The 12,938-nt window shown below is 40.9% G+C and overlaps 1 protein-coding gene across 1 annotated transcript in view; it reads left to right on the forward strand.

Moving 5' to 3' along the window:
• The window catches only part of COMMD1 (copper metabolism domain containing 1), a 232,211-nt gene extending 225,323 nt beyond the window's left edge, over nt 1-6,888 (forward strand). Inside the window, 1 exon segment of the mRNA XM_030827897.1 lies at nt 6,656-6,888. Coding sequence (XP_030683757.1) covers nt 6,656-6,766 — 111 coding nt within the window. The 3' untranslated portion in view covers nt 6,767-6,888.
• The last annotated feature ends 6,050 nt before the right edge of the window (nt 6,889-12,938 follow it).

The raw sequence follows: 12,938 nt of genomic DNA on the forward strand, positions 1-12,938 counted from the left end.
ACCAGAAGAAATAGTGATTGAGAACAGTAAATAAAATAGGAAATGAAGAAACGATACCCTACATAGAAAATATTGGAAATATCAGAAGAATTAATATAATAACCTCTTTCTCCTCTTGCCTGAACCCAACTGTAAGGAGTGACACAATTTTTTAAGAACAGCCCCACAGGACATGGAATAAGACAGAGAAGGGAAGATAATGAAGATGAAAGGACAAATGGAAAATAATCAGCACAGTTTTCAGGAAAATACAAAATTTTAATTGGGGCCAGTGGTTCCTTAGGAAGGAAGTTGGGTGATCTCTTGCTACAGAGAAGCTATTTCTGGGATTCCAGGTCTCTTGAAGTAAAGGAACAGTTTCAATGATAATTGTGAGAAAGCCACAGAAGCGTGGGAATGAGTGGTGAACACAGGTTTACTTATGAAGATGTTTTGAACTTCTCTGGCAGGCAATGTTCAGTGCTACTGGGTTTCTTATTTATTATTTAATTGCCCTTCAAGGAGCCATTGCCAATTTTAATGTCTGCCATATGTGTTCATTCTTGAGTGCTTGCTCTTCCTCTTCCTCTTTCTCTCTTTCTCTCCCCTCCTTCCGCTGTGGTTAAACACAGAAGACAGTTGCAGAGTTGTGGGTCAAAGGGTTATTTTAAGCCTATGAAAGGACAGTCCAAACAGAAGATAGGCTTTATGGCCAAAGTTTGCGTTCAGTAAAGAGCACAGTAAAGAGTCCCTTTGTGTCAACAAATGAAATTAAAAGAAAAATCTGGGGTAATAAGCTTTATGAAACATAGCCAGCTTTATGTGGCTTTTTTTTTTCTTTTTTCTTTTTTGAGATGGAGTCTCAATCTGTCGCCCAGGCTGGAGTGCAGTGGCGCAGTCTCGGCTCACTGCAACCTCCCTCTCCCAGGTTCAAGCGATTCTCCTGCATCAGCCTCCCAAGTAGCTGGGATTACAGGTGCACACCTATGTGGCCTTTTTGAATCAGTATTGGTTAGTGAAATTCTAAGGCATCCCTTCCCACTCTCACCCTCCATCCCCCAACTTTTATCATTTTTAAAAGAAAACACAAGACATTAGAGCCAACATTGCCAATGTTGTATTATAATCCTAAATATGATCCATAAATTAGGGGATAAAGCTTTGTGAAAATTTTGCATGGGAAGTAGTATTACTGTAGGAAATATATTATAGGACTGTTGTTTTATTTTATGTTGAATTTGTTCTAAATGGTTCTATTTAAGTATTTAATATGTGATAAGTCTTTTTTATTTTCTATTTTAAGCATTTTGTCACTGTAGTATTGTTTTGCAGAAGAATTGCTCAGAACCTAGTTAAGGTGGTTTTTAAAATGTACAATTATACACAAAGAGGTTATTTAGTGTGCAGCTGGATAAAACCAAACATTTGCTTACTAACAGCCTTCAGTTATTCTGTAAACTAATAATCAATTATACTCTCTAACCTTGCTAGGAAGTGAGTTTAAGCTAAAGCATTAAAGATTTAGGCTTCACCAGTAAGAGTTTCCTGAGGAGTGTTGAGTGGTTACCAGGGAAGGAGTTCCTTAGGAATATGTGAGATGGCCTTGTCAGGAAGTGTCAGAGCTGGCTCAGTTTTTTTGTTGGTTTGGAGAGGGAATCTTCTCAAGGATTTTCTCATAGGATTTTGTGACTTTTTAACATTTGCACTTGGAGAGACAAAAATTTGAATATTTTGCCTTTGCTTTCCATTGTAATTTGGAATGGCTATTTAAACCATTGAGTTTAATACACTGCTGTACTCCCCAGGATCACAAAGTACATGTTCTTGATAATGATGTGCTTGCTTATCTGCTAACCACATTCTGACTCTACTCCATACTGCATCCTTTACTGAAAACAAGCTAGTTTGATTCTTGACTCAGATACTTAAATACAAGAATTTTAGTCTTGTCATCTCTTATTTTTATCGCTAGTTAAGCCCAAGATGACCATGAAAAAAGTAACAAGTGTTTCAGATTGCTCTTGTACCTTCTGCCTCTGGCTTGATAAGCATCACATCTGCCTGCCTGCCTTTCTTTCTTTTCTTTTCTTTTTCCTTTTCCTTTCCCTTTCCCTTTCCCTTCTTTTCTTGAGACAAGGTCTTACTCTATTGCCAAGACTAGAGTCCAGTGGTATGATCTCGGCTCACTGCAACCTTGACCTCCCAGGCTCAAGCAATCCTTCTGCCTCAGCCTCCTAAGTAGCTGGGACTACAGGCACATGCCACCATGCCCAGCTTATTTTTATACTTTTTTTAGAGATGGGGTTTCGCCATGTTGTCCAGGCTGGTCTGAAACTCCTGGGCTCCAGCAATTCACCTGCCTGAGCCACCACCCCAGCCCACGCCTGCATTTCTATACACACACACACACACACACACACACACACTTTTTTTTTTTTTTTGAGACAGAGTCTCGCTCTTTTGCCCAGGCTGGAGTGCAATAGCATGATCTCGGCTCACTGCAACCTCCGCCTCCTGGGTTCAAGCAATTCTCCTGCCTCAGCCTCCTGAGTAGCTGGGATTACAGGTGCCCACCACCAAGCCTGGCTAATTTTTGTATTTTTAATAAAGACGGGGTTTCACCATGTTAGTCAGGCTAGTCTCTAACTCCTGACCTCCTGATCCACCCGCCTCGGCTTCCCAAAGTGCTGGATTACAGGCATGAGCCACCGCGCCCGGCCTCTATTTTCAAGTGCATCAGATGTATTTTCCGTAGGGTACCCGAGCCAAATGCAAAATGTGAAGAAATTTTTATATGTTAAGCCCCAGTTTAAAGGCTCTTGAATTCCTTATAAAATATTTTGATAGCATAACTAGATGAAAGTAGGCCTTGGTAAGACAGTTTTAAGTAAACAGTTTCAAGTGTCATGTATGTTTACATGTCACTTTTGAAGGCTGTTAATGTGCATTATTTCAAGTGGAGAAAGGTGAAGGTTGGGATGGAAAATATATCTGTTTAACTTTGGACTTCTTTATTTATTTATTTATTTATTTTTTATTTTATTTGTTTTGAGATGGAGTCTTGCTCTGTCGCCCAGGCTGGAGTGCAGTGGCGTGATCTCGGCTCACTGCAAGCTCTGCCTCCCAGGTTCATGCCATTCTCCTGCCTTAGCCTCTTGAGTAGCTGGGACTATAGGCCTGCCACCATGCCCGGCTAATTTTTTGTATTTTAAGTGGAGACGGGGTTTCACCGTGCTAGCCAGGATGGTCTCGATCACGGACCTCGTGATCCACCTGCCTCAGCCTCCCAAAGTGCTGGGATTACAGGCGTGAGCCATCACATCCGGCCTGGACTTCTTTATTTAGCCTACTCTTTCTCTAGTATTTGGCATCCCTCAAAAATAAACTGAGCTTCATTCATACATAGAGGTCCAATCACAAATGAGTCCTGAGACCTACAACAAACTAATGATCCCTTAGTCAGAAAAGATCCTGGCTATTTTTAAATATGCCTTACTCAGTTGCTCCTATCTCTATGAATATTGTTCCTGGTAATCTCTTTGCCTATACATAGAAAACCAGGTGATTTATTACTATAACTTTCTTTCACTGAGGTGAAATATAGGCTACATCATCTTTTTTATCAATGTCCTTAATATATATGTTAGTTACTGGTAGTCACTAATTTCTAGACCATTGTGTCCAAGGCCAGATGTTTAAAAAATTGTTTTAGGCCAGACACAGTGGCTCATGCCTGTAATCTCAGCTCTTTGAAGGCCAAGGCAGGTGGATCACTTGAGGTCAGGAGTTCGAGACCAGCCTGGCCAACATGACGACACCCTGTCTCTACTAAAAAAAAAAACAAAAATTAGCCAGGCGTGGTAGTGCACGCCTGTAATCCCAGCCACTCAGGAGGCTGAGGCAGGAGAATTGCTTGAACCTGGGAGGCAAAGGTTGCAGATCGGGCCACTGTACTCCAACCTGGGCGACAGAGCAAGACTCTTGTCTCGAAAAAAAAAATTGTATTAAAGTCAAACTAAAGGCTTCAATAAAACTGAATGAAGAACAGGCTTTCACATGTGAGAGCTGTTCTGAATTTTTCCAACTGAACTGCCTAATTTGGCATAAATTTGCTTTTCTTTCCAAAAGGAGATAACCCCTCCTACAGCTTGAACACTTAATTAGTATTCTTTCTTTGTTTAAACTTGGTTTTTGCTTTGGACTAAATGAAAACTTGGCAAAGTTTCTAATCTCACATATGAGACTGCACTTCTCTCCTATCCAAATACATGTTTGAGGACAGAACTCCTGTAGGCAAGGAGAGCTGCCTTCCCTGTCTTTGGAAGTCTTTCATCCGAGAGGCCCCTTCTTTCCCTTTGTACTTATTTCTCCTTGGGGGATGTTCACTATCATCATTGTAGACTCAGCTTAGCAGCTTAGCAACAGCAAAATCAACTCCTGAATGTTCTTCTGGCTAATGGCAAAGTGATACCCTCCTTCTGAAGAAGCTTGTTGGCCTTCCTTTAACTACCACTTTGGAGATGGGGGTAGGAAATGCCATAGTATTGTAGGGGAGGAAAAACTTTTTCTCTGCCTTCTTAGGTTCATGTATAAGGCCTGCAAATTAAACTGACAAAAGATTCACAGGAGAAAAAAAATTACAAATTTTACTGATGTAAGTATTTTTAATTTTGTATGCACACAAGCTTAACAGAAAAAAAAAAGAAAAAAGAAAACCCAAAGAGGTAGTTAGACTTGAAAGTTTGCATACCATTTTAACAAAGGAAGATAAATTGTGGAGAGAAGTGACTAGACAAAGGAAGAAGGGTTTGGTCTCCTAAAGGTGGTAAATTATGGGAATTAAGTATATGGTGAATCTAATAGTAGATAAGAGTTATTTTACTAAGGTTTGGGCAGACTCATCGTGGTGTCAGCTTTCCATCTTTTTCATGCCCATAAAACTTCCCCAGAGAGGGATTTATGGCAGTTCTCACCCTCTCTTTTTTTTTGAGACAAGGTCTCACCCAGGTTGCTAGGCTCACTCCATCTCTTGGGTTCAAGCAATCCTCCCACCTCAGCCTCCCAAGTAGCTAGGACTACAGGTGCACACCACCGTGTCTGGCTTTTTTAAATTTATTTTTATTTTTATTTTTAGAGATAGGGTTTCATTATTATTGCCCAGGCTGGTATTGAACTCCTGGCTTCAAGTGATTCTCCTGCCTCAGCCTCCCAAAGTGCTGGGGTTACAGGCATGAGCCACCATGCCTGGCCTGGCAGTTCTCATTTTTTAGAAGTTTCTGCTCTTGGCCAGATAAGGGAAACTCCAAGACTTACTTTTCCATCTGTTGAGTCTCAATTGCCTTCAGCACAAAATAACCTATATGCCAACGTGGCAAAGTTGGGGCTGGTATGTTCTGATACTTTTCAGTAGTTAGATAGGAAAATACAGAGAAAAGAACATTGACTTAGTGACTGTCATCAACAGAGGGACATTAATTAGCCACATCATTTAACATGCCTGGGGCTTAATATAATTATCTAGAAAACAAAGCAATTGGATTATATGCTCTGTAAGGATTCATACTGCTCTAAAATTACTTGATTACTGTTCTGAAGATTTTGAATGTAGTTGCTCTTAGATACATAAAATTTATCCTTGTCTCTCAAGATAATGCAGATGTAGAATTTGTCCAGTGTACATGAAATTCCTGCTACCATAACTCAGAGATCTTACAACTGGGCAACATACTGATCCCCCCCCAACCCCCCTCTCTACAAAAAAAAAATTTTTTTTTTAATTAGCTGGGCATGGTTGCATACCTGTAGTCCTAGCTACTCAGGAGGCTGAGGTGGGAGGATCGCTTTAGCCCAGGAGTTTGAGGCTACAGTGAACTCTGGTCATGCCACTCACTGCACTCCAGCCTGGACAACAGAGGGAAAAAAAAAATCTTATTTTTTGATATCTACCATCTGCCTAACCTAGGATTGATTGACCAATCCTAACAGTGATTGAAGGGAATGTATTTAAGGGAGCTGTGAGGAGGGTTGGCTTGCAGCAAGTGGAAGGACCCCAGAAATGTTTGTTGCTATTTCAAGATCTGGTTATCTTTCAGTTATCTGGCTCATGTTTCTCAAGCAACTTGTCACAATTTCTGGCATAACCACTAAATCCAAGTTAGCTCACTTCCCAGACTAACTCAGAGTCCATCAGAGTCAGTCAAAATTCTCGTTTCATTTTTGTAATCCAAGGTGCTGTGGAGACAGTATGGACTTCAGTGTCATCCAGAGCTGAGAGTTCACCATCTGATTCTGCCTTTTTATGGTATTTATTTTTGATACAGGTTAACCTCTTTGTGCCTCAGGGTCCTCATTTTTAAAACAGCACTACTCAAGTTCTTACCTTAAAAATTATTAGAGGATCAAATGAGATGACAAAGAGGAAGAGCTTCTCATATGCCCCCTAGTGAGAACATCTGACATTTGTATGCCTCTTATTTATCAATATGAAACACCATCATAAAAGCACTTTTATTTAGGGCATTATGTAGATATGCTTTGCTGGGTAAAATATCACTTCGATATTAAGGTCTGAACTGGGCTTGCTGGATTGGGACCCTGGGTATTTTGAGTTTGGTCATGCCTGATGGCCTTGGCTATCTTGTGGTTTCCCTCTAAAATATCCTTTTATGTTTTCCAGGAATCTGAATTTCTGTGTTTGGAATTTGATGGGGTCAAAGTCAACCAAATTCTGAAGACGCCGTCAGAGGTAGAAGAAAGTATCAGCACACTGATCAGCCAACCTAACTGAAGATGATGTATGAAGGAGTTGGAGTTGTTGAAACCAAGGTGTTCATGATCCCTCCCCGCTGACCTTTTTTAAAAAAATTCTTGTGCCCGCATTGGTATTAAATCCTCGCATTCAATTTTCCCACCTCTGCTTGCTCAGATTTCTTTTTTTCTAGCTTTCATTTACTCTTACAGTTGTTCCAGTGCAGAGGTTCTCACCCTTCAGTGTGCATAAATGTTATAAAGGGTACTTGTAAAAGCATTCACTTTTTTGTTGTTATTATTAAATTCAGAGTCTTGCTCTGTTGCCCAGGCTGATGTGCAGTGGTGCAGTCATGGCTCACTGCAGCCTCAAGCTCCTGGACTCAAGCGAGCCTCCCACCTCAGCCTCTCAAGTAGCTGGGACTACAGGTGCATGCCACCACACTCAGGTAATTTTTGTATTTTTTGTAGAGATGGGGTTTCACCATGTTGCCCAGGCTGGTCTAGAACCCCTGGGCTCAAGTGATCCTCCTGCCTTGCCTTCCCAAAGCCCAAAGTGCTGGGATTACAGGCATGAGAAAAGCATTTACATTAAAAAAAAAAAAAAAAAAAAAAAGTAGACTTCCAGGGCCCTATCCCCATAGACTTGGATTCAATAGGATTAGGGTGAGAGGGATCAACAATGGAAATCCTTGATATAGTGTTTTGTCCTGGGTGGGGTTTTAAGAATTTATACATGATAAATCATGCAGGAATTATTTTTAAAGTAGAAAAAAAAAGCTTTTATCATGCAAATATAGGGCTGACCAAAGTGCTATGTCCTTAGCTGAGGCATAGGAGCACCTACTTAACCTAGAAAAGATGTACCTGACCCTAGTTAAAACCTGAGATCCTTCTGAAATTGATTTGGACATTTGGATTAGTTCTGCTTAAATCTAGAGCATCTGGTTTGATCTGAACTACTGAGAGACTCAGGCTTTTCTGGAACCTAGAACTAAATTGGCCTCGCAACAAAGGGACTCCCTTCACTTGCCTCAAGTCAGGATCGTGGGAAGGGGCAGATGTCTGCTAAGAGAGATGTGAGGTCTTTTATCTCAGAAAATTTTACCTGAGACATTAAAATAAAACCGCTTTCAAAAAATTTCTTTAAGAAAAAGTAGTGTAATAAAAACTAGGTCTTACTAGAGAAGTTACCAAACACCAAGAATATTCCAAAAGAGGAGGCTGTCAACCAGCATATTGAGGCTATGGTCCTTGTTGAACAGGTTTTGTCATCTGATACTGATAATATTTAGAAATCTAAGATGCCTTTGGGGTATAATATGTTCAAAAAATGTGGTTCTCTTTGTCTGTGGTTACAGCATATGTCCATGCTAAGGAGTTTGTTTCAGGACAGGAATAAGTCCTCTTCTGTTAAGCAGTTTCTCCTAAATCAGTTTGGAGACATTTCAGAAGCTCTTCTAACACCCAAGCTGAAATTATTGGCTTCTTCTCCGATTAAAACCATCCCAGCAGTTAGCAAACAATAACCAGAAGGTTTTCAATGTAGCCCTTGTGGACCCTTCAGAAAACATCTTGAAACAGTACTGTAAATAGATTAAAGAAAGGAATGTGGTTTGGAAAAAAAAAAAAACTATTTTAAACTTGCCTTCTGTTCCCAGGGCTGCTGCCATGTAATCTAGGAGAATTTTGATAAGGTCTCCTGCTGTAAAATGGAGCAATAGAATATCTCATCAGATAATCGGATTCCAGATGACATTGGAAGGAATAACTAGAGCGGCCACCTTAGTATTGACTCACATATCCCATGGAAGTCTGTGGAAGTGTGAGGGAACAGCATATGGGCCACAAGGAGAGGAGATCATTGTCATAGTCTGAAGCTCTGTTTAGGTCATCCCATGAAAGTAATCGCTACAAGAGTGGCCATGGGCTTTTAAAATTGTATTCCCAAACCCTAGGTCATTGGAAGAACTACAGTTAATGTATACTGAGTTTGCAAGAATTAAAAAGAAAACCAAAAACTGGTTGTTGAAGGTGGTCCCCACATTTAACACTAAGCACTTCTGAATGCAGGTTGTTTCTAACAGGGTATATTTTATATTTACTGATGATTTTTAATTTTTTATTATCAAAGGTATATATGTTTATTATAGTCTATTATGAAAATACAGAAACATACTAAGAACAGTTAATGACCCATCAATCTAATGTACAGAAAGAAGGCTAGAACTAGGAGAAGAGTTGACTTTCCTTGAATAAATTCCCAGAAGTGGAGTACACAGTTTTATTTATTTATTTAGAGACAGAGTTTCACTCTGTCACCCATGCTGGAGTGCAGTGGTGCGATCTCAGCTCACTGCAAACTCCACCTCCCGGGTTCAAGTGATTCTCCTGCCTCAGCCTCCTGAGTAGCTGGGGCTACAGGCACCCGCCACCATGCCTGGCTAATTTTTTTTTTGTCTTTTTAGTAGAGACAGGGTTTCACTACGTTGGCCAGGCTGGTCTCGAACTCCTGACCTCAAGTGATTCACCCGTCTTGGCCTCCCAAAGTGCTGGGATTACAGGCGTGAGCCACTGCACCCGGCCTAGTACACAGTTTTTAACTTTGATAAACATTGCCAAATTCCTCTCCAAGAAGGCTGTATTAATTTGTATTCCCTCTGAGAAAGTATAAGACTAAATTACTCCCCTCTTGCCTAATTGGCTATCATCATTTTTTTTATTTTCTGGGACTAAGTTCTTAGAAAGTTTTGTAAGGGACACTTACATTAAACCAGGACTTCTCCCTGGTAACAATAAAAGCATGGAGAAAGGACCAAGGAAGGAGAAAGCAGGCATAAAGTTCCCAGAGACCCCACTAGGTTTTCTACCTCTGCGATCCTAGATTAAAACCACTTTGTTTTGATTTCAGGAAATTAGGAACAAAATAAAAATCTCGGCCTGAACTGGACCTTGTAGAAATTATCCCTGCTTGAGCAATAAGCACTCTAAATTCAGTCTGTTTAGAAACATTCCTGCCCGTTAGCCAGGTGTGATAGCACAGGCCTCAAGTCCAAGCTGCTCAGGAGGCTGAGGAAGGAGGATGCCTTGAGCCCAGGAGTTTGGGGCTTCAGGCAACAACAGCAAGAGCCCATCTCTAAAAAAGAAAGAAAAGAAAGAGAGAGAGAAAGAAAGAGGAGAGAGAGAGAGAAAGACGAGAGAAGAAAAGAAAAAAACAGTCCAGCCAAGCTAAAAGTTAGCTTTCAGAATAAAATCAGAAAATAACTCCAGACTTTGGTAGCGTTGTGTTGATAAGAAGCAAAAGATTTGGCCTTATTCTTAGGTCAGACTTTCCTTGGAAGCTCTAGTTCTTCTCAGCTGTAACAGCAAAAGCCTAAATTCCATTATAGACTCTTTATTTCCTTTATATAACCTATCTTCCCCAGTCTTATTTTAATAATGATTCAAAAAGAGTTGCAGCATTAAAAAAAAGTAGTTTAACTCTTCGCCCCCAAATGCAAGAAGGTGGTAAAAAGCAGAGGATGACATTGAATATCTTAAATAGCTGACATCGTGTCAAACTATTAATTGTTGAAGTTTTTTTTTACACCTGAGTGAACATTTAGAAAATAATATAAATAGAAATTAAAGGGAAATAAATGCTAAACAGATGTTAGAAAATACTGTTTTCTGAAGTATACAGTAAGTATCTTTTTGTGTGTTTTTTTTTTCTTTTTTTTCTTTTTAATTTATTTATTTATTGAGTTGGAGCCTCACTCTGTCGCCCAGGGTGGAGTGCAGTGGCGCGATCTTGGCTCACTGCAACCTCCGCCCTTTGAGTTCAAGCGATTCTCCTGCCTCAGCCTCCTGAGTACCTGGGATTACAGGCACCTGCCACTGCACCCAGCTAATTTTTTTTATTTTTAGTAGAGACAGGGTTTCACCATCTTGGCCAGGCTGGTCTTGAACTCCTGACCTCATGATCCATCCGCCTCGGCCCCCCAAAGTGCTGGGATTACAGGCGTGAGCCACCGTGCCCGGCCTTTTTTTTTTTTTTTTTGAGAAGGAGTCTCACTCTGTCGCCCAGGGTGGAGTGCAGTGGTGCAATCTCTGCTCACTGCAACCTCTGCCTCCCGGGTTCAAGCGATTCTCCTGTGTCAGCCTCCCAAGTAGCTGAGATTACAGGCATGTGCCACCACACCCAGCTAATTTTTGTATTTTTAGTAGAGACAGGGTTTCACCATGTTGGCCAGGCTGGTCTCGAACTCCTGACCTTAGGTGATCCGCCTGCCTCGGACTCCCAAAGTGCTGGGATGACAGGCATGAGCCACTGCACCCAGCCTCAAAGTGTATAGTAAATATCTAAACCAATGAAAGGGACAAGATGTAGAAGGAATCCCAGGATCAGCTGAGAAATAATTGAATACTTTCCTAAAAGAACACAATACTGGAAGGGATGGGGCTTTGTGGGACAATTGCTATTTTGAATTCTTAGGTGTCCAACTTTACAACCAAGGTTTACAAATATTTTAAATGGTGATTTAGTCAGCAGAAGGGAAAACTAAAATAGAACATAATTAGCTTAAGCTTACCTCTAGTTGTAGAGTATACAGGTTTTGACCTCAAAATTTGAGAGATCGCAATTTTTATCTAAGTGCAATCAAGTTTTCCTTATTTGGGGATGGTCATAATTGTCTCTCATGGCAACCCAACTGTATGCAACACTGAACCATCCTTTGTTGCAAAGGAACCTGCCTGGGCCTGCTTCCTGTTAGATAAATGGTCCCAACTGGCATAACTTACAAGTTTGGTACATAAACTATCTGATTACAATACTAATGCTGTACATGAGCAGGTAGTAAAATATGGGCATTGACATCATTTATTCACCAAGAACTGTAATTAGGCATTTTCTTTCTCTTTTATTATATTTTAAAATTTAATATAGAGACAGGGTCTCACGCCGTCTCCCAAGCTAGAGTGCAATGGTGCAACCACTATTCACTGCAGCCTGAATTCTTGGGCTCAAGTGATCTTCCCACCTCAGCACCACCACGCCTGTCTTGTTTCTGTTTTACATGCTCTTGGCTAGTTTCTGTTTCCCGCTGGTATTAGGGTTTTAACTTCTGTTGATTCACAGGATGCAGGTGGGGGAGAGATGGCAAGGGGGAAAATATGAATTTGATTACTCAAGTGGAACAAGGTGAAACCGTTAGTTTAAAATAATTTTAGGCTGAAAAATTAAAATCGTTAAATTATTTCCTTCATGCTGTTATTACACTGTTTTTATATTAAAGAAGTAAGCATAAATATGAAGATTGTATATTATTTCTATTCTGGCTATTTTTAGAATCATGGCTAAGAATTGGTATGGATCTCAGAATGACTGATTTGGAGGCTTTAGCATCTCGTCAAAAATGAGGAAACATCTGGACAGACAGAGCAGAAGATTTGTACAAGGCCATGGTCAGGAAGGAATTTCAGGTCTACTGTCTTCCATCTCTATGTTCCACCTTTTAGACCCTTCAAAAGAATAAGTACTCATTTTAAAAGTCTGTGTCCTTGCTCATGTGTTTAAATAATGACAGTTCCTGTAGTGAGGATTTTTGATGCAGATATGACCTAGGACTAGGCCCAATGTCACTTGCATCCTGCATCCATGTTAGACCTGTCTCTGTGCTTCAGGTTGCTGTCACTCTTTGTAGAGCCTGATGCTGTTTGTGATGACTTTGGCCTCACTTTCCACTCAGTGCCACCCTTCTCTGGGTGCAGTGTGCAAAATGAGTAAGTTGGCTGCCACATGGGGCTTCCAGGCTGTCCACAGTACCCAGATAGCCAGCACATTATTCTCATCCTAGCTGGACAACCAGTGACACAAGCTTGGGTCTCGGGTTCTTGGTGACAAGTTGTTATAAATGGAGAACCGATACCGGGGCACAGTGGCTCACGCCTGTAATCCCAGCACTTTGGGAGGCCGAAGCGGGCGGATTGCTTGAACTCAGGAGTTCAAGGCCAGCCTGGGCAACATAGGGAGACCCTGTCTCTACTAATAATAAAAAAATTAGCCAGGCATGGTGGTGCATGCCTGTGATCCCAACTACTCAGGAGGCTGAACTTGGAGGTCGAGGCTGCAATGAGGCTGTGTTTGTGCCACTGCACTCAATCCTAGGTGACAGAGCTAGACCCTCTCTCAGAAATTAAATAAATAAATAATTTTTGAAACGGAGAACTGA

Source organism: Nomascus leucogenys, chromosome 14 (genome assembly GCF_006542625.1).
Source record: "Nomascus leucogenys isolate Asia chromosome 14, Asia_NLE_v1, whole genome shotgun sequence".
Lineage (NCBI taxonomy): Eukaryota > Metazoa > Chordata > Mammalia > Primates > Hylobatidae > Nomascus > Nomascus leucogenys.